Raw genomic sequence first — 22,111 nt, 5'->3', positions numbered from 1 at the left:
AACAAGGAGGCAACATATCATGCTGGATTCATGTTTGCGGCCACCAAAATGCCTGTCTGTTTCCCTAACTATCGAATCTCATCATTCTTCAACTCTTCTTCATGGTCTCCTGTGCAGCTGAGCCACTGACGGTGCCTTGGGCTTGGCTCTAGCTGTACTCCCCAGATGAACCATTACTCATTGGTATTTAGAACTAAATACTAGTTGGAGAGTGAAATGCACTCAGGGGACTCCTGTGTGCTCTTAAGCTACATGGTAACCAGATAAATAAGCGTGATATCTACAAAGCTCTTAACTTCGCAGAAGCACCTCAGTGACTCCAGCTGCCGCTCAAACTCCGAAACTTGGATAGAGCAAGTCGGTAACCAGAGGTTATAGTTTTAAAATAATTGGTAAAAGACCAATTTCTCATAGAGGGTTGTTAAGGTCTGGAACATACTCCCTGAAAGGGTGGTATATTAGATTCCATAGGGAGTTTCAAATGGTAATTGGGCTCATACTTGAAGATGAATTCGCAGGGCTACTTGGAAAAACCTGGGACATGACAAGCTGAATGGTCCATTTCTGTGCTGCAAATTCCTTGATTTTATAAAGATACTCACCACCATGAGCTTTACTGTTATGTTTCTTTAAATTCTTCACATCAGAGTACGAGTTCCCACACAATTCACAGACAAAAGGTTTTTCACCTGAAAAAAATACTGTGTGAATATTTGTGCAAATGGTTCCAATCGTATGAACATACAAATTAGGAGCAGGAGTAGTCCACTCGGCCCCTCGAGCCTGCTCCGCCATTCAATGAGATCATGGCTGATCTGATTGTAACCTCAACCCCATATTCCCACCTACCCCCAATAACCTTTCACCCCCTTGTTTATCAAGAATCTATCTAGCCCTGACTTAAAAATATTCAAAGACCCTGAATCCACCATCTTTTAAGGAAGAGAGTTCCAAAGACTCACGGCCCTCAGAGCAAAAATATCTCCTCATCTCGGTCTTAAACAGGCAACCCCACATTTTTAAGAGTGACCTCCTAGTTCTAATAGAAAATGCTGGAAAAACTCAGGTGTGGTAGCACCTGTTGAGAGAGAAACAGAGTTAACGTTTCGAGTCCATAGGACTCTTGTTCAGAGCTAAAGAGAAGTAGAAATGTGATGGAATTTATACTGTATAAGCAGGATGGAGAAGAGCTGAAGAAGTCATATGGACTCGAAACGTTAACCCTGTTTCTCTCTCCACAGATGCTGTCAGACCTACTGAGTTTTTCCAGCATTTTCTGTTTTTATTTCAGATTTCCAGCATCCGCAGTATTTTGCTTAAGAAACATTAGGAGCTTGTCAGAAAGGTACAGCGATTATCATGGGGGATTTTAATCTACATATAGACAGGAATAATCAGATGGGCAAAGGTGACGAATTCATAGGTTGTTTTCAGGATAATTTCTTAGATCAGCACATTCTGGAGCCAAACAGGGAGCAGGCTATATTAGATCTGGTATTGTGCAACGAGATAGACTAATTAATGTCCTCACAGTGAAGGTGCCCCTAGGTTGCAGTGATCATAATATGATTGAATTTTACATTCAGTTTGAGGGAGAGAACACTGGGTCTAAGACTAGTATTTTAGACTTAAATAAGGGCAATTATGAAGGCATGAAAGCAGAGCTAGTGAAAATGAACTGGCAAATAAGAGTAACAGATAGGTCAATAGAGATATCTAAGGGGATATTTCAGAATACAGAGAATAGACTCATTCCAACCCAACGAGAAAGGAAAATTCTAAGGGGAAAACCCACTATCTGTGATTAACTAAAACAGCTAAAGATGGTATCAAACTTAAGATAAAGTATATAATTGCACAAAGATGGGTGGTAGGTCAGAAGATTGGACAAAACATAGAAAACAGCAAAAAATAACTGCAAGGTTAATAAGGAGGGAATAATGGAGAGAATGACAGAAAGCTAGCTAGAAATATAAAGACAGATCGTGAGAGTTTCTATAAATGTTTAAAAAGGAAAGGAGTTAACAAAGTGAGTGTTGGTCCTATAGAAAGTGAGTCTGGGAAATTAACAATGGAAAATAAGGAGGTGGCAGATGAATTGAACAGGTATTATGCATCGGTTTTCACTCTAGAGAGTACAAGTAACATTCCAGAAATGGTTGTAAAACAGGAACTGGAAGGGAAGGAGGAACTTGAGAAAATTACAATCACCAGGGTAAGTGGTATTTAACGTGTTGGAACTGCAGATTGTAAAGGAGCTACCATATTTTTCCTGATATTACTGTAAGATACATCAAAGCAGGCTTCTGTTTATGTGTGTGTATGTTTCTGTATGTGTGAATAATTTAAGTAAACTGCAAGGTTTGAATCATCGAAGGGGTTAAGTGTAAAAAACAGGTATTTGAAATGTGAATGGACGGGCTAGGTAAAGTGGAATTTGCATTTTCAGACAAGAGAAGTTGTTGGCTTTTCAAAGGGACATGATAAGATGTTTCTAACTGGCAAGGTAAATAAGGCAAAGTTATTACATTTATTTTTCCCAAAAGTGCTGGCCATAATGACAACATAAAAGATGTTTATATTCTGGGAAAAGTAACTTCCATAGAGAGGTTGAAGCTATGTAATTTACAGGTCAAAGAGGAGGAAATATATTTAAAGAAGGATGGAAAGCTACATGGGTGTGGCAGTGTGAGATCTTGAAAGGTGCACTGTGAGAAACAGATTTGTGGGAAAAGCCTCTAGCCACCCTGGAGAGGTTTGCTGTTACAGTAACCAAGGTTTTGTTAAAAGCCTTTGGAGTTTCACTGTCGAGTGAGAAGGAGAGAAAAGCTGTGGTATACCTCCCTTATAGCAACAGTGGGTACTTGTGGTAATCTTGCTGGATGTTTTATAGATTAATAATCTATTTTGGACTGTTGCCTGAAAGGGGTTTGTAATTGGGGGTCTAATTAATTACAAATCTTGCGGAAACTGTCATAAAACTAAATGTAACTGTGTAATGGAAATCTTGTGTATTTAAGTTTTCTTTTGTTAATAAATGTTTTAATTTAATCTTTAAAATCTCTAAAGATGGTAGTGGACTTATTACTTCTGACTTCAGTGCAAAACTTTCTCATAATAAATACAAATTGCAAAATTGTTGTGATAGCATGGCCAAGTTTCCCTTTGGGATTTAGTCAGCCTGGCAAATACCCGGTTGACAAGGTTGACAAGTCCCTGAGTTGTGATAGACTTCATCCTAGGGTCTTAAATGAAGTGGCTAGTGAGATAGTTGATGTGTTGGTTTTAATTTTCCAAAATTCACTAGATTTGGGGAAGGTTCCATTGGATTGTAAAATAGCTAATGTAATTCCTTTATTCAAAAAGGAAATGAGACAAAAAGCAGGAAACTATAGACCCGTTAGCTTCACGTCACAGGGAAAATGTTAGAAGCTATTATTATAGCTGTTATAGCAGGACACTTAGATAAATTCAAGGCAATTAGGCAGAGTCAACATGGTTTGTGAAAGGGAAATCATGTTTAACCAATTTATTGGAACTCTTTGAAATGCTATGGTTAAAAGGGAACCGGTGAATGTGCTGTACTTAGATTTTCAGAAGATATTTGATAAGGTGCCTCATCAAAGGTTATTGTGGAAAATAAAAGTTCATGGTGTAGGAGGTAACATACTGGCATGGATAGAATATTGGCTAGTTGATAGGAAACAGAGTAGGCATAAATCGGTCATTTTCTGGTTGGCAGGTGTAACGAGAGGTGTGACACAGGGATCATGTGCTGGAGCCTCAGCTCTTTACAATTTATATAAATGACATGGATGAAGGGAACAATGGTATGGTTGCTAAATTTGCTGATGGCACAAAAGTAGGTAGGAGGACATAAGGAGGCTACAAAAGGATATAGTTAGGTTGGGTGATTAGGCAAAGATCTGGCAAATGGAGTATAATGTGGGAAAATGTAAGGTTATCCATTTTGGCAGGACAAATAAAAAGGAAGCATATTATGTAAATGGTGAGAGATTGCAGAGCTTTGAGATTCAGAGGGATCTGGGTGTCCTAGTGCATGAATCATAAGGTTAGTATGCAGGTACAGCAAGAAATTAGCAAAGCTAATGGAATGTTATCATTTATTGCAGGGGATTTGAATACAGGAGTAAGGAGGTTATGCTTCAGTTATACAGGGCATTGATGAGACCGCATCTGGAATACTGTGTGCAGTATTGGTCACCTTATTTAAAGAAAGATGTAAATGCATTGGAAGCAGTTCAGAGAAGGTTTACTAGACTAATACCAGTAATGGGTGGGTTTTTTTTATGAGGAAAGGTTGGACAGGTTAGGCTTGTATCCACTGGAGTTTAGGAGAGTAAGAGGCAACTTGATTGGAACACATAAGATCCTGAGGGAACTTGACAGGGTGGATGTGGGGAGGATATTTCTTCTTGTGTGAGAAACTAGAACTAGGGGCCACTGTTTAAAAATAAGGGGTCATCCACTGAAGAGAGAGATGAGGAAAAACTTTTTCTCTCAGAGAGCTGAGACTTTGGAATTCTCTTCCTCAAAAGGTGGTTGAGGCAGAGTCTTTGAATATCTTTAAGGCAGAAGTAGGTAGATTCTTGATAAGCAAGAGGGTGAAAGGTTATCTAGGGTAGGCAGGAATGTGAAGTTGAGGTTAAAATTAGATCAGCCATGATCTTATTGAATGGCAGAGCAGACTCGAGGGGCAGAATGGCCTACTCCTGCTCCTAATTCATATGTTCGTAAATACCTGCTCAAACAATTCAAACTAGTCAGATAGACACAACCCTTCCTTTAAAAAATCACGCTAACTGCCTTTGATTAAAATGATTTCCATTGTCCCTCAAAACATTTTCCAATAATGTACCTACCACTGAGGTGAGGCTGATTAGCCTGTAATTACTCAGTCTCTCCTGAGATGCATTTAAGGACACTGAGGGAAGAAAGAGTAGAAATACTCAGATATAGGAGTGATGTCAAATGACTGGAGAATTGCAAACATTACGCACTGCTTTTTTTGAGCAAGTGTAAGGATATGCCCAGTAAGTACAGGCTAGTCAGTTTAACCTCAGTGGTGGTGAAGTTTTTAGAAAAATAATTCGGGACAAAGTTCATTGGCACTTGGGCAAATGTGGATTAATTAAGGAAGGCCAACACCTAATTTGTTAGGGTTAAATTGTGCTCAAAAAAATCAAGTTAGTTAGCTAATGAGGTAACAGAGAGCATAGATCAGGATAATGCAGTTGATATGGTGTACATTCAGTAGCTGGTACTCTATCCTAATTGGACCATCAGGAAATAAGGAGACCAAAACTGTACTCAGTGTTCCAGATGTGGTTTCACCAAGGTTATGTACAACTGTGGCAAAACTCCCCTACTTTTATAATCGATTCCCCTTGCAATAGGAACATAGGAAATAGGAGCAGGTGTAGGCCATTCCACCCCTTGACCTTGGTCTGTCAATCAATTAGATCATGGCTGATGTTGTACCTCAACACCATTTTCCTGCACTATTCCCATATCCCTTGATATTTTTAATATCTAGAAATCTTTGTCTTGAACAATGATTGAGCTTCCACAGCCTCTGGGGTAGAGAATTCCAAAGATTCACCCTCTGAGTGAAGAAATTCCTCCTCATCTCAGTACTAAATAGCCTAACGCTTATTTTGAAGCTATACCCTTTGGTTCTAGACCCTCCCACCCAAGGAAAGAATCATTCTTTGTAAGAATGTGTGCTTCACTGAGATCACTTCTCATTCTTCTGGACTCTAGAGAATATAGGCTCTTTCCTCAACCTCTCTTCATAGGGCAATCCCGCCATCCCTGGAATCAGGCTGATAAATCTTTGTTGCACTCCTTCTATGAAAAATATATCCTTCCTTAGGTAAGGAGACCAAAACTGTACACACGACTTCAAGTGCAGTCTCGCTGAGGCTCGATACATCTGCAGCAAGACATCTTTTCTCCGGCGCCAAATCCTCTTGCAATAAAGGCCAACATACCATTTGTCTTCCTAATTTCTTCCTGCAACTGTATGTTAGTTTTCAGTGACTTATGAACAAGGACACCCTGTTCCCTTTGGACATCAGCACTTCCCACTCTCTCCCCACTTAAGATATACTCTGCACATCTGTTCCTCCTGCCAAAGTGGATAACCTCACATTTTCCCACATTATATTCCATCTACTATGTTCTTGCCCACTCACTTTGCCTATCCAAATCCCCTTGAAGCCTCTTTGTATCCTCCTCACAACTCATAATTCCACCTAGTTTTGTGTCATCAGCAAACTTGGAAATATTACATTTAGTCCACGCATCCAAATCATTTATATAGATTGCGAACACCTGTGGCCCAAGCACTGATCCTTGTGGTATCCCACTGGTAACAGCCTGCCAACCTGCAAAAGATCCACTGAATCCTGCTCTCTGTTTTCTGTCTGTTAACCAATTCTCAATCCATGTCATTATATTACCCCCAATCCCATGAGCTCTAATTGTGTTTACTAATCTCCTGTGTGGGATCTTATCGAAGTCTTTTAAAAATTCAAATATACCACATCCACTGGTTACCTCTTATCTATTCTGCTAGTTACATCCTCAAAAAACTCCAACAGGGTTGTTGTACATGGCTGCCCAATCTCACCATTATTTCCTAAGTGCCCAGTTATTACATCGTAGATTCTAACATTTACCATTCTACTGATGTCAGGCTAACAGGTCTGTTGTTGCCTGTTTCCTCTCTCCCTCCTTTCTTAAATAACGGGGTTACAATTGCTATCTTGCAATCTGCAGGAACTGTTCCAGAATCTATAGAATTTTGAAGGTTAACCACCAATGCATCCACTATCTCTACAGCCACCCCTTCCAACATTCTGGGATGTAGGTCATCAGGTCCAGGGGATTTATCAGCTTTCAGTCCCATTAATTTCTCCAGCACTACTTTTTTACTAATATTAATTTCTTTCAGATCCTCAATCTCACTAGTCTCTTGGTTCTCCAGTATTTCTGGGAGGTGTTTGTATTTTCCTCTGTGAAGACAGACACAAAGTTTTTATATAATTTCTCCACCATTTCCTTATTCCTCATTTAAATTTCCAGTTGCTGCGTGTAATAGGCCAATATTTGTCTAACCTTTTCCTTTTTACATGCTGAAAGAAGCTTTTATATGTTTCATGTTAGTTTACTCTCATATTCTATTTTCCCTTTATCAGTTTCTTGGACCTCCTTTGCTGAATTCTAAGATGGTCCCAATCCTCAGGCTTGCTACTTTTTTGGCAACTTTATAAGCCTCTTCCTTCGATCTAATACAATCTTTAACTTCCTTTGTTTCTCGTGGTTGAATCACCTTTCCTGCTGGGTTTTTGTGCCTCAGAGGAATGTAAATATGCTGTAGACAATGTATTAATTATTTAAATGCTTGTCATTGCCTGTCTACCATCATACCTTTTGATGCAGTTTCCCAATCTATCACAGCCAATTTGGTTTTCATACCTGTATGGTTTTCCTTTGTTTAGATTTATAACCCTAGTTTCAGATTGAACCACATCACTTTCAAACTTACTGTAAAGTTCCATCCTTTCAAAATGTCGAATACCCTTGAATATTCAGTGCCCAGCCTTGGTCACCCTGCAACCATGTTTCTGAAATGGCAATTAGATCATACCTGTTTACTTCTATTTATGCCATCAATTCATCTACCTTGCTGTTAATGCTGTGTGCATTCAGGTAGTTGCTCTAATTCTGTCTTTTGTGTTCTTTTCACAACCTCCAGCCTTATCTGCTGGCACATTCCTAAATTTGTATGCTCTATCCCTTCCTACCACATGCCGATTATCCATTTCCCTTATTGTTACCTTGCTCTCATGCCTTGTCCCCTCTCTTGAATTTATCACATCTTCCCTCACTGGATCCCTTGCCCTCACTATTTAGTTTAAAGCCCTCTCTACTGCTAACAATCTATTTGCCTTCCTAATCGTTTCTTGTATCTGCAGACTAACTTCTTGTGATTCATCTACCAGGACACCTAGGTCCTTTTGTATCGAGTTCTGCAATCGCTCTCCATTTAAATATGGTACTGCTTTTCTATTTTACCTGCCAAAGTGGACAAGGTCACATTTACCCTCATTATACACCATCTGCCAAAGTTTTGCCCACTCACTTAACCTATCTATATCCCTTTGCATACACTTTACCTCCTCTTGACATCTTACTTTCCTACTTATTTTGGTGTCATTGGAAAATTTAGCTACCTTATAAACAGTTAAGACCCCAGCACTGATCCCAACCCAAAAAAGCCCATTTATCCTACTCTCTATTTCCTGTTAATGAATCAATCTTTTGTTCTGATGAGGGGTCATATGGACTTGAAACGTTAACCCTGTCTTCCTCTCCACAGATGCTGTCAGACCTGCTGAGTTTTTCCAGCAATTTTTGGTTTTGTTTCAGATTTCCGGCATCCGCAGTATTTTGCTTTTAATCTTTTATCTATGCTAATATGTTACCCCTTACACCATGAGCTCTTATTTTGTATAGTAGCCTCTGATGTGGCACCTTATCAAATGCCTTTTAGGAATCCAAGTATACCAGATCTACAGATTCCCCTTTACTGACCATGTTCATTACTTCCTCAAAGAACTCAAATAAATTACTTCTACATGATTTCCCTTTCACAAACCATGTTGGCTCCGCCTGATCCGATTATGATTTTCTAAGAACCCTACTATAATCTCCTTAATAATGGATTCTAGCAATTTCCCTATGACAGGTGTTGGGCTAACCAGCCTACAGCTTTCTGTCTCCCTCCTTTCTTGAATAAAAATGTTACATTTGCTATTTTTCAATCTGTTAGGATCCTTCCAGAATCCAATGAATTTTGGAAGATTATAACCTTATAACCAATGCATCTATTATCTCTGCAACCACTTCTTCTAAGACCCTTGGATTCAAAGCATCAGGTCCTGGAGGCTTATCAGCCTTTTGGTCTAATAGTTTGCCCAGTACCTTTTCCCTGATGATAGTGATTGTCTTAAGTTCCTCCCCCACTTTCACCTCTTGATTTTCAAGTACCATAAGTTTTCTCCTACAGTGGATACAGAGACAAAATATCTTCACTACCTCCGCCATTTTCCTATTTTCCATGATTAATTCCCCAGGATCACTCTCTAAAGGACCAACACTTCCTTTTGTTACTCTTTTCCTCTTTAAATACTCGCAGAAACTCTTACTGTCTGTTGTTTATACTTCCAGCTAGCCTTCTCTCATACTCTAATTTCTCCTTTTTTTTTTAGTCATTCTTTGCTGATTCTTAAACTCCATCCAATCTTCTGATCTACCACTAATCTCTGCAGATTTGTGTGGTGTTTTCTTTCAATTTGATATTATCAACTTTCATATTCAGTCACTCAAAGAGTCTTACTTTTTCACTGGGATAAATCTTTGCTGAGTTATTAAATATCTACTTAAAAGTCTGCCACTGCATTTCCACTGTTCTACCTTTCAACTTTGTTTCCCAGTTCACTTTAGCTAGCTCTGCCTTCATACCCTTACAATTACATTTATTTAGGTTTAAAACACTAGTCTTAGACCCACAATTCTCAATTTCAAACTGTACACCAAGTTCCCTCGTGTTATGATCATTGTCACCTAGAGGCTCCTTTGCTGTGAGGTTATTGATTAATTTTGTCTCATTGAACATTACTAGGTCTAGAATAACCTGCTCCCTGGTTTGCGCTAGAGCTTACTTTTAAGAAATTGTCCTGAATACACTCTGAATTTATTTTCCAGGCTACCTCTGCCAATCTGATTCGCCCAATCTACATGTACATTAAAGTCACCCACGATTATCGCGGTACATTTTCTTTTTACATGCCACATTTATTTCTTCCTGTATGCTTTGTCCTACAGTGTAACTATTAGGGTGCTATAAACTACTCCTACAAGTGACCTCTTACCTTTCCTATTTCTTATCTCTGCCCTTACTGATTCGACACCTTGTTCTTCCTAGCCACGGTCATCTTTCACTACTGCACCAATGACATCCTTAATTAATAGACCATCCCATCAGGTTTTCCTAGCTTCCTGTCTTTTCAACATTTTCAAATCCCTTTCATTATTCAGGGCAGGTCCTAGCCTTGGTCACCTTGCAACCATGTCTCTGTAATGGCCATCAGGTCATACACCTTTATTTCTAACTGCAAAGAGCCGTGACTTTGTGGGAGGGAAGTCACTGGTGTCTATGTTGGAGAGAACTGGTGCGAGGACTGATCCCTGTTCGACGCCATCATTGGTTACGCATGGCTGGCTGATTTGATCTGCAAGGTGCACAATGAACTGTTGCCTGTTGATCATGGAGTTGAATAGTTGCAGGTTTTTCCTAACAGCAGAGTTTCAGCAGCATGCCTGTGGACCACACTGTCATAGGCACAGGGTAAGGCAATAAAACGCGATTCCTGTCTTTTCAGAATCACAGACCGGTTACAGCACAGGAGGCCACCATTCGGCCCATTGTCTCTACACCGGCTCTCCGAATGAGCAATTCACTTTGTGCCATTCCCCCACCTTCTTCCTATAATCCTGCACATTCTTCCTTTTCAGGTAAAAATGTAATTCCCTTTTGAATGCTTTGATTGAATCTGCCTCCACCACACTCTCAGACAATGCATTCCAGACCTTAACCACTCACCCTGTGAAAAAGCTTCTCATTATGTTGCTTTTGCTTCTTTTGTCAATTACTTTAAATTTGTGCCCTCTCATTCTCTATCCTTTCATGAGTTGGCACAGTTTCTCTCCATCTACTGTGTCCAGACCCCTCATGATTTGAATACCTCCATCAAATCTCCTCTCAGCCTTCTCTTCCCCAAGCAAAACAGTCCCTTTCAAACCTTCTAAAAGTTGGCCTCAATGTGCGTGGTCAATGTCAAGACCTGCTTGAAGAAACTGTGACCTGCCTGTTGGGGCGGGGGGGGGGGGGGGGTGGGGTGGGGATGCTGCTGCTTCCAGAGTGGGACTCAGTCTGTTTAGCAGGAGGCATTCCAGAATATTATACATTATTACATTATTGAAAGCAGAGATGGAATCGAGTGGCTTCTCTCTTTTGGCAACGGGCACTGTCTTGGATTGGTGCCAGGTGGTTCAAATAGTACCTGTGCTGTGGGTGTTGGTAATTAGCTTTACTAGCCACTTCCTTCCCTGTAATCCGATGTTCTTTAGGAATTGTGGGTAAATCCCATGAGTCCTGCTGCTTTGCCTGGCCTGGTAGCCATCTCAGGGCGCTGTCCACTTCCCTCTTGTGTGCAAGGGCTTGGGGCAGTCTTGAGAGACTGCATCAGGGTTGCTTTTACCATCTGCTTATCTTCCCTGCTGGCTGGTATCTTTCAATTTATTAGGACTTGTGATCAATGGCATCGATGTTGATTCTGGGCTGCTGGTGTGGCTTTTACTCGGCTGTTCCCAGGCAGCAGAGGAGTTTGCTTGCCTTTTAGCTCAAGTACATGAAGTCAATCTTCACCACCATTTCCTGCCATCTAATCAGATGTCCTTCATCAAGGGACTCAAGGAATTCTGCTGCCATACTGGGGTCTTTATTTTCCCTGTAGTCTTCCAGGAGCTTCTAACTTAATCTGTTGTTTCTATATTTCTCTACAATTTACATACACATTTACTCTTCTATCTCCCGCTGACTGTTTGGAGGTTTATAATTACTCCCAGCAGAGTAATTGCCCTTTTTTTGTTCTTCAGTTCAACCTATATGGCCTCATTTGATGCTCCTTCTAGGATATCATCCCTCCTCACAACTGTAATTGTTTCTTTAACCAATATTGTGATATCTATTTCATTTTCAGCTCTATCTTTCATAGGACCATAGAAAGGTTACAGAGCAGAAAGAGACCATTCAGCCCATCATGTCTGCACCAGCCAAAAAAAGAGAAACTAGCCACTCATTTTTAATCCTACTTTCCAGACCTTGGTCCGTAGTCTTGCAGGTCACAGCACTTCAGGTACCTTTTAAATGAGTTGAGCATTTCAACCTCAACCACCAAGGATCCACCTTCCCTCCAGTACTTCCCCTTTCACTATGCTTATTGTATCTAATATTTCATACTCCTCCTCTTTAACTAGAATGTCTGCACCATCCCTCTCCTTAGTGAAAACAGAGACAAAGTACTCATTGAGAACCCTGCTCACATCTTCTGCATCAACCCACAAGTTAGCATGTATATCCCTGATAGGCCCAACCCTTTCCTTATTCTCTTGCTCTTAATGTACTGGTAAAACTCCTTTGGGTTTTCTTTGATTTTACCTGCCAATATTTTTTGTATTCTCTCTTTGCTTTCCTAATTTCCATTTTTACTTCACCCTTGTACTTTCTATGATCCTTTAGGCTTTCTGCAGCACAAAGTCTTTGTGACTGTCATAAGTTTTCTTTTACTGCTTTATCTTGGCCTGTATGCCTCTGGATTACCAAAGGGCTCCAGATTAGGCAGTACCACTCTTTGTCTTTGTGGGTACATGTCTCCACTGTTCCTATAGAATCTCGCCTTTCAATGCCTCCCACTGATTTGACACCGTTTTCCCTTCTAATAGCTGTGTCCAGTCCACTCTCGCCAGCTGACCTCTCAGCTTTGTTAAATTTGTCTTCCCCCAATTTAGAACTTTTACTCCTGTTCTATGTTTGCCCTTTTCCACAATGATGCTAAATCTAATTATGTTATGGTCAAGGCAAAATACTGTGGATGCTGGAAATCTGAAACAAAAACAAAAAATGCTGGAAAAACTCAGCAGGTCTGACAGCATCTGTGGAGAGAAAGACAAAGTTAACGTTTCGAGTCTGTATGACTTCTTCAGAGCAATTTTTAAATATTATGGTCACTATCTCCAAAATGGTGCTCCACTGTTACTTCATCCATTTGCCCAGCTTCATTTCCTAAGACTAAATCTAGAATTGCACCCCATAGGGCTTGTTACTTGCTGGCTGAAAAAGTTCTCTTAAATGCAGTTCAAGAATTTTATGCCCTCTGTGCCGTTCACACTGTTCATATCCCAATTGGTATTAGGGTAGTTGAAGTCCCCAATTACTGCCCTGTTGTTTTTGCACTCAGGAATCTGTCTACATATTTGCTCTTCTAACTCCCTTCCACTATTTGGGGGGTCCATAGTACACTCCTAGCAGTGTGGATGCCCTTTTTTTAATACTGAGCTCAACCCATATGGCCTCATTTGATGCTTTATTTAGTATATCATCCCTCCTCATAGCTGTAAATGATTCTTTAACCAATAATGCTACACCCCCACTTTTTTATCCCCCTCACTATCCTGCCTATATCTAACGAGGTTGAGCTGCCATTTTTGCCCCTCCTTAAGCTAAGTTTCTGTTATAGCGATGATATCATGCTGCCATGTGTCCATTTGTGCCCTCAGCTCATTGGCTTTATTTACTATGCTCCTTGCATTTACATATATACCCATTATCACTGCCAAATTCCAGCACTTTTTAACCAGTGCTGCTTCTGTCTTTCAGAGTCACTCACCAATTCTCCACCTCCCGTTCACTCTTCTGAGTTTGCCCTCAGGTTCCCATTCCCCTGCCAATTTAGTTTAAACCCCCACCAATAGTACTAGCAAATCTCCCTGCGAGAATATTCGTCCCAGTCCTATTCAGATGTAGACCGTCCAACTTGTACAGGTTCCACCTTCCCCAGGACAAGTCCCAATGCCTCAGAAATCTGATGCCCTCCCTCCTATACCAGCTTTCCAGCCACATGTTTATTTGCTCAGTTCTCCTATTTCTATACTCGCTTGCATGTGGGACTGGGCTTAATCCTAAGGTTACTGCTTTAGAGGTCCTGCTTTTCAAACCCCTTCCTAGCTCCCGAAGGTCTGTTTTCAGGATCTTATCACCTTTCCTATCTAAGTCATTGGTACCAATGTGGACCATGACCTCTGGCTGATGACTCCCTACCTCCAGAAGAATGTCCTGCAGCCGCTCTATGATATCCTTGACTCTGGCACCAGGGAGGCAACATTTCATCCTGGAGTCATGTCTACAGCCACAGAAACACCTGTCAGTTCCCCAAACTAACAAATCCCTATTACTACTGCACTCCCCCTCTTCTTTCTTCTCTCCTGTACAGCAGAGCCACCCGTGGAGCCACAAACTTGGCTCTGACTGCATTCCTCTGAGGAACCAATGCCCTCACCGGTATCCAAAATGGAAAACTGATTTGTGAGCGGGACCCCAGGGGACTCCTGCACTACCTGCCTGGTTCTCTTGGGATTGTCTGGTGGTCACCCATTCCCTTTCTGCCTACAGGCTCCTAAGCTGCAGTATGACCACCTCCCTGGAAGTGTTATCTATGTAGCTCTCAGCCTCATGAATGTGCCACAATGACTCCAGCCCACTACTCGAGCTCTAAAACCCGGAGCTCAAGGTTCTGCAGCTGGTGACCCTTCCTGCACCTGTGGTCATCTAGGACACCAGTAGTGTCCACAACTTCCCACATATTACAGGACATGCATTCCAAACAACCTGCCATGGCTTCAATTTACTTCCCTTGCGTTAACTTTATTTCACTCTGGTTTACTCATAAAACTTAATCTTACTTGGCTTTGACTTAGCTTTATTTCCATATTGCATATGTTTCTTACTTAAATGTAAGTAGCCCCTTCTTTTAAAAAGAATGTGCTTTTCTAATCTCAGCTACTTGATGACACTCCATAACAGCAGTTTCTCATCAGCCAATGAACTTACGTTTCTCCTGTGATGTTAGGTACTAAATGTTGCTGACTGCCTGACTTGAAGGCCCTCCTCTCACACTCTTCTCTAGATACTGCTGACTGCCTGGCCCAGGGTCCTCCTCGTGCACTCTCCTCTAGGTGCTGCTGACTGCCTGGCCCAGGGTCCTCCTTGTGCACTCCCCTCTAGGTGCTGCTGACTGCCTGTCCCAGAGCTCTCCCCTCACATTCTCCTCTAGATGCCTCTGACTGCCTGTCCCAGAGTCCTCATCTCACACTCTCCCCTATCCTGTCTGAAAAACCTGCAGCTAGGAACATTGAGCTGCCATACCTGTCCTTTTTTGAGTCACGGTTCAGTAGTAGCTATTATATCATGTTTTCAAGTGTCTATTTGTATCCTTAGCTCATCTGTCTTATTCAACAAATTCCTTGCATTGAAGTGTATACCACTAATCACTGAAGAACTCCTTTTAGTCTATTTTTGTGCCTTTGGTTCCTTTGCATTCTAGCCTAGCTTTCTAGTTTCCTACTTTCTACTTACAATTTTGCCACTCTCTTTTCTGAATCTGAATCTATGTACAGCTTCACAACCCCTGCCGAGTTAGTTTAAACACTCCCTAACAGCATTAGTAAATTCAGTATATTGATCCCAGCCCTGTTGGGGTTTGTAAAGGGTCCAACTTCTCTAAAACCTGTCCAATACCCCAGGAACCAAAGTTCTCCCCATACTGTACCATTTCTCCAACCACACATTCAGCTGCACTATTCTTCTGCTTCTGTATGCACTAGCATGTAGCACATGTACCTTTGAGGTCCTTTCTTTCCCCAATTTCTTTTCTAGTTCCCTAAAATTTGCCTATAGGACCTGATATTTCTTTTTTTACTCATGTCATTAATTCTAATAAGCAGACGATCTCTGGCTGTTCACCCTCCCACCTCAGAGTGCTCTGCAACTACTCAGTGACATCCTGGAACCTGGAGCCAGGGAGACAACATGCTATCCTTGAGCCATGTCGGCACATGCAGAAACACCTGTTCATTAACTAACTTTTGGATCCCCTGTCACTGTTGCTTTCCTGCTCTTCCTCCACTGCGCCCCCGAATCCATACAACTGAGCTACCCATCGTGCTGCAGCTTTGGCTTTGGTTGTACTCCCCAGAGCAACAATCACCTTCATTAGTATTCACTAATCCCAATGACTCACTCTGTTCCCACAGCCCTATACCAATTCGAATCTAATTCCACTGCTATCTCACACCCCATCTTTCTCTTGTCAGCTATCTTCTCCCTTGCTCACTTACTCCACCTCAAACACCCTCTCCCTCCTCCCCATCTCTTCTCTTTCTCCCTCAGCCATTCTGTTCCATATGTCCTCCCTCCGCACATCCTTGCCCATCCTCCCTCTCCCTGCTCCCCACACATTAGCATTCTCACACTCACTTGCTCCCCCTCACCCATCCATTAGTTCTCCCACTATTCTCCCACTTTCTCTCGCTTCCCATCATTCCTACCCTTTGAACCAAACCAAGTGTATGGGGGTTAGTAGGTGGTACTTTATTTATTAATTGGACCATCAAGGAAGCTTCGAGTCAACAATTTTTCCTAAGGTTTTAAGATTCTACTGAATGAGGACCAGTGTAGATTCTTTCCCATCTCCCAGTGCTGCCATTTACCCGTGTGTGATCGGCTGTGTTTATTCAGCTCTCCTGAAGAGATGAAACTTTTACTACATGTCCGACAGCTGTACGGTTTCTCACCTGCACAAGACAGAGTGAAACAAACTAGTCAAAATTACAGCAACTTCAATCAATTAAAATCATCAATGTCAGCATCTGGCTAATTATTGAGAGAGAGATTAGAGCCTGGTTAGCACAATAACCATTTGCTAGGATCAGATATTCTCAAGATGCAAAGATGCACCAGTTACAGACCAGAAATCAGTTACATAGTGTCAGCTTGGTTCAGTCATTAGCGCTCGGTGCCAAGTCAGATGCTCTGGATTCGAGTACACAGGCAGCAGCTTCAACAGTTGACCAGACACAGATGTTGGCCCAGGACACTCAGAATGTGCTCGGGTGAAACACACTGGATTATGGACACAACCAGGTCATATAAATACTGTGGCTACAAGAGCAGGTCAAAGGCTGAGAATTTTGCAGTGAGTAACTCACCTCCTGACTCCCCAAAGCCTGTCCACCATCTACAAGGCACAAGTCACGAGTGTGATGTGATACTCTCCACTTGCTTGGATGAAGCTCATCATCCAGGACAAAGCAGCCCGGTTGATTGGCGCCCCATCCATCAGCTTCAACATTCACTCCCTCCACCACTGATGCACAGTAGCAGCAGTGTGTACCATCCACAAGATGCACTGCAGCAGCTCACCAAGGCTCCTTCAACAGCATCTTCCAAACCTGCAACTTCTACCAACTGGAAAGACAAGGGCAGCAGATGCAGGGGAACATCTGCAAGTTCCCCTCCAAGCCACGCACCCTACAGACTTGGAACTATACTTTACTTTGATTGGGTCAAAAACCTGTAATTTCCATCCTAACAGCACTATGAGTGTACCTATATGACATGGACTACAGCGGTTCAACGCTGTAACCCAACTCCACCTTCTCAAGGATAATTCAGGATGGGCAACAAATGTTGGACTAGCCTGTGACACTCATGTCCCATGAATAAGAAATATCAAAAAAAAGATTTGAGTTGCTAAATCAGTTCTGAATCTATCCCATTTAGCACAATGTCAATGCCACACAACACGATGGAGGCTGTTCTCAGTGTGAAGGTCGATTTGTCTTCACTTTTACCGATACTGTCATGGACAGATACATCCGGTGACATATAGATTGGTGAGGGTGAGGTTAAGTAGGTTTTTCCCTCTAGTTGGTTCTCCTCACCTGCCACAGGCCCAGTCTGGCAAATACATCCTTCAGGACTCAGCTTTCTCAGACAGTAGAGTTACTGTCGCACCACCCCTTGCGATAAACATTAAAGTGCTCCACCTTGGTACATTCTGTACCTTGTTAGTCTCAGTGCTTCTTCCAAGGGGTGTTCAACATGGAGAAGTGCTGATTCATCAGCTGAAAGAGGGCATTGGGTGGTAATTATCAGGAGGTTTCCTTGCCCATATTTGACCTGATGTCATGAAACAATGTGTTCCACAGTTAATGTTGAGGACTTCCAGGGCCACTCCTGCACATTTGTATACCACTGTGCCGCCACTTGTGATGGATCTGTCCTGCCAGTGGGACAGGACATAACCTAGTTGATGGAGAAATCTGGGCCATTAAATGAAAGGAATGCGAGTATGACTATCAAGACATTGTGTGACTCATCTGTGTAACAAGTTCCCAATTTTGGCACAAGTCCCCAGATGTTTCCAAAATTGACATGGTTCAGTGTGTCTTGGCAGTGTCCTGTGCCTAGATAAATGCCAGTGGCCAATCCAGTTTTATTCTTATTATTTTCTGTCATGGTTTGCTACAATGAGTGGCTTGCTAGGTCATTTCAGAGGGCAGTTAACAGTCAACCACAGTGCTGTGTGTCTGGGTTCATATAAACACCAGACCAGGTAAGGACAGCAATTTCCTTCCCTAAAGGACATTAGTGAACCAGATAGGTTTTTACAATAATCTTGTAGTTTCAAGAAGACCATTACCGATACAAGCTTTTCATTCGGGATTTATTTTAATTCCCTGAATTTAAATTTCCCACCTGTCACGATGGGATTTGAACTCATGTCTTTGAATTAACAGCCCAGGCCTCTGGAATACTGGCTGAACAACATAATCACAATGCTGCTGTACCAATTCATGTTTCCTCTCCTCCACTGATACGTGAGGAACAGAGCTACACAAATGACAACACCTCTACGGCCTCCCCACTACAATGCCAATTCTTCAAGCGAGTTTCAATGTTTTTTGGTTGTGGGAAGCAAGTTGCTGTCAGCACAGTGTATTATATATTAACATACTGAGCCCCACTGAGTCTCTGAATCCATATCTTGGGATTAGCTACAAACACGTCTCTCAGCTTCAGTGCCCTATTTTAGGAACTGCAGGGTTTTGAGTCACACATTAATTGGGGACTGACTCAGTTGATCCGGTCCGGGCAGTGGTGGTGGTGGTGGTGGTGGTGGTGGTGGTGGTGGTGGTGGGGGGGTGGCGGCGGGATCGGCTAGTTGGTGTGTGTGCAGGATGGGGGTTGGGGTGGGCGGGGGAGGAGGAGGAGGAGGAGGGGGAATTGTGACTGGTTTTTCTTTCCTGAGCCCTGAGGCAGACTCCAGTTTGACTGGAGCTGCCTTTTCCTTGCCCCTGATCAGGTCCACTGAGAGTGTGGAGCACACAGGAGAGGATCAGGAACCAGTGCCCTGATTGCTCTCAGAACATGAAAACCTTTAAATTTGATTCAAGTTTCCACAGAAAAAATTCAGTAACTAAAAATATCGGATAACATTGTGCCTGACTAGGGAAATCCACAAAACACATCCCTGTTGATTTATTCAGGTCTGATCGCCGAGTAATAATGTTGACCCAATGGTGCAGTGTGTAGGAGCCACAGGGCTTGGAGATACCCCCCCACCCCACATCCCAGCCCCAGAGACTCGCCCCACTGCCCCTCCAGCCCATGTTCCGGCCCCAGAGACTCGCTCCACTGCCCCCCCACCCCACATCCCAGTCCCAGAGACTCGCTCCACTGCCCCCCCCACCCCACATCCCAGTCCCAGAGACTTGCCCCACTGCCCCTCCCACCCCACATCCCAGTCCCAGAGACTCGCTCCACTGCCCCCCCCACCCCACATCCCAGTCCCAGAGACTTGCCCCACTGCCCCTCCCACCCCACATCCCAGTCCCAGAGACTCGCTCCACTGCCCCTCCCACCCCACATCCCAGCCCCAGAGACTCACTCCACTGCCCCCCCCACCCCACATCCCAGTCCCAGAGACTCACCCCACTGCCCCTCCCACCCCACATCCCAGTCCCAGAGACTCACTCCACTGCCCCTCCCACCCCACATCCCAGTCCCAGAGACTCACTCCACTGCCCCTCCCACCCCACATCCCAGCCCCAGAGACTCACTCCACTGCCCCCCCCACCCCACATCCCAGTCCCAGAGACTCACTCCACTGCCCCCCCCACCCCACATCCCAGTCCCAGAGACTTGCCCCACTGCCCCTCCCACCCCACATCCCAGTCCCAGAGACTCACTCCACTGCCCCTCCCACCCCACATCCCAGTCCCAGAGACTCACTCCACTGCCCCCCCCACCCCACATCCCAGTCCCAGAGACTTGCCCCACTGCCCCTCCCACCCCACATCCCAGTCCCAGAGACTCACTCCACTGCCCCTCCAGCCCACATCGCAGCCCCAGAGACTCACTCCACTGCCCCTCCCCACCCCACATCCCAGCCCCAGAGACTCACTCCACTGCCCCTCCAGCCCACATCCCAGTCCCAGAGACTCGCCCCACTGCCCCCCCACCCCACATCCCTGTCCCAGAGACTCGCCCCACTGCCCCCCCACCCCACATCCCAGTCCCAGAGACTCGCCCCACTGCCCCCCCACCCCACATCCCAGCCCCAGAGACTCACTCCACTGCCCCCCCCACCCCACATCCCAGCCCCAGAGACTCGCTCCACTGCCCCCCCCACCCCACATCCCAGTCCCAGAGACTTGCCCCACTGCCCCCCCCCACCCCACATCCCAGTCCCAGAGACTCACTCCACTGCCCCTCCCCACCCCACATCCCAGTCCCAGAGACTCGCCCCACTGCCCCCCCACCCCACATCCCAGTCCCAGAGACTCGCCCCACTGCCCCCCCACCCCACATCCCAGCCCCAGAGACTCGCTCCACTGCCCCCCCCACCCCACATCCCAGCCCCAGAGACTCACTCCACTGCCCCCCCCACCCCACATCCCAGCCCCAGAGACTCACTCCACTGCCCTCCCCACCCCACATCCCAGTCCCAGAGACTCACTCCACTGCCCCCCCCACCCCACATCCCAGCCCCAGAGACTCGCTCCACTGCCCCCCCCACCCCACATCCCAGTCCCAGAGACTTGCCCCACTGCCCCTCCCACCCCACATCCCAGTCCCAGAGACTCACTCCACTGCCCCTCCCACCCCACATCCCAGTCCCAGAGACTCGCTCCACTGCCCCTCCCCACCCCACATCCCAGTCCCAGAGACTCGCTCCACTGCCCCTCCCCACCCCACATCCCAGCCCCAGAGACTTGCCCCACTGCCCCCCCCCACCCCACATCCCAGTCCCAGAGACTCACTCCACTGCCCCTCCCCACCCCACATCCCAGTCCCAGAGACTTGCCCCACTGCCCCCCCCACCCCACATCCCAGTCCCAGAGACTCACTCCACTGCCCCTCCAGCCCACATCGCAGCCCCAGAGACTCGCCCCACTGCCCCTCCAGCCCACGTTCCGGCCCCAGAGACTCGCCCAACTGCCCCTCCAGCCCACATTCTGGCCCTCGGGAGCCTCCCCAAGACTCCCCCAGTCCCCACCAGGAGCTCCTCCCCCTGCCAACATTGTGGTCCCATAGAGCCTCTCCACCATCCCCCACCCTAGAGAGCTTCTCCACCACCAACCCCCCCCCACCCAGGAGCCTGCCCACCCACCCTCCGAGCCCCTGAGAGCCTCTGCACAACCCCCACCGTCACGCCCCCACCCCACTCCCCACCAGCCCCAGAGAACGAATCTGTCCGCCGTCCCAGCCCCAGGGAGCCTCCCTACCCCACCCCCTACTGAATGGCCTGGCCCCAGAAAGCCTCACCAAATTTCCCCACCATCTCCTCCTCCTGGCCCCCAAGTATCATCCCAAACCGGCTTCCCCACCGCCGTCCCAGAGAGAATCCGCACCTCACCCCAGCCCCAGAGAGAATCCGCACCTCACCCCAGCCCCAGAGAGAATCCGCATCTCACCCCAGCCCCAGAGAGAATCCGCACCTCACCCCAGCCCCAGAGAGAATCCGCACCTCACCCCAGCCCCAGAGAGAATCCGCACCTCACCCCAGCCCCAGAGAGAATCCGCACCTCACCCCAGCCCCAGAGAGAATCCGCACCTCACCCCAGCCCCAGAGAGAATCCGCACCTCACCCCAGCCCCAGAGAGAATCCGCACCTCACCCCAGCCCCAGAGAGAATCCCACCTCACCCCAGCCCCAGAGAGAATCCGCACCTCACCCCAGCCCCGGAGAGAATCCGCACCTCACCCCAGCCCCGGAGAGAATCCGCACCTCACCCCAGCCCCAGAGAGAATCCGCACCTCACCCCAGCCCCAGAGAGAATCCGCACCTCACCCCAGCCCCGGAGAGAATCCGCACCTGACCCCAGCCCCGGAGATCCTC

The 22,111-nt window shown here is 45.3% G+C and overlaps 1 protein-coding gene across 3 annotated transcripts in view; it reads right to left on the bottom strand.

The window, feature by feature from the left end:
* Positions 1 to 22,111, bottom strand: part of mynn (myoneurin) — a 183,237-nt gene that overhangs the window by 17,898 nt on the left and 143,228 nt on the right. The window contains exons 6-7 of one of the 3 annotated variants that reach the window (XM_041205764.1): positions 16,417 to 16,500; positions 603 to 689 (exon numbers count right to left, since the gene is read on the bottom strand). The exons of 1 other annotated variant lie outside the window; for it this stretch is intronic. In XM_041205764.1, the coding sequence (XP_041061698.1) occupies positions 603 to 689; positions 16,417 to 16,500 (171 nt within the window). The remainder of the gene's footprint in view (positions 1 to 602; positions 690 to 16,416; positions 16,501 to 22,111) is intronic. One more of the 3 variants, XM_041205774.1, reaches the window with a different exon arrangement.

The sequence above is a fragment of the Carcharodon carcharias genome, chromosome 2 (genome assembly GCF_017639515.1).
Source record: "Carcharodon carcharias isolate sCarCar2 chromosome 2, sCarCar2.pri, whole genome shotgun sequence".
In the NCBI taxonomy this organism is placed as follows: domain Eukaryota; kingdom Metazoa; phylum Chordata; class Chondrichthyes; order Lamniformes; family Lamnidae; genus Carcharodon; species Carcharodon carcharias.
Note: the sequence above shows the minus strand (reverse complement) of the source record. Positions and strands in the feature narration are given on the sequence as shown.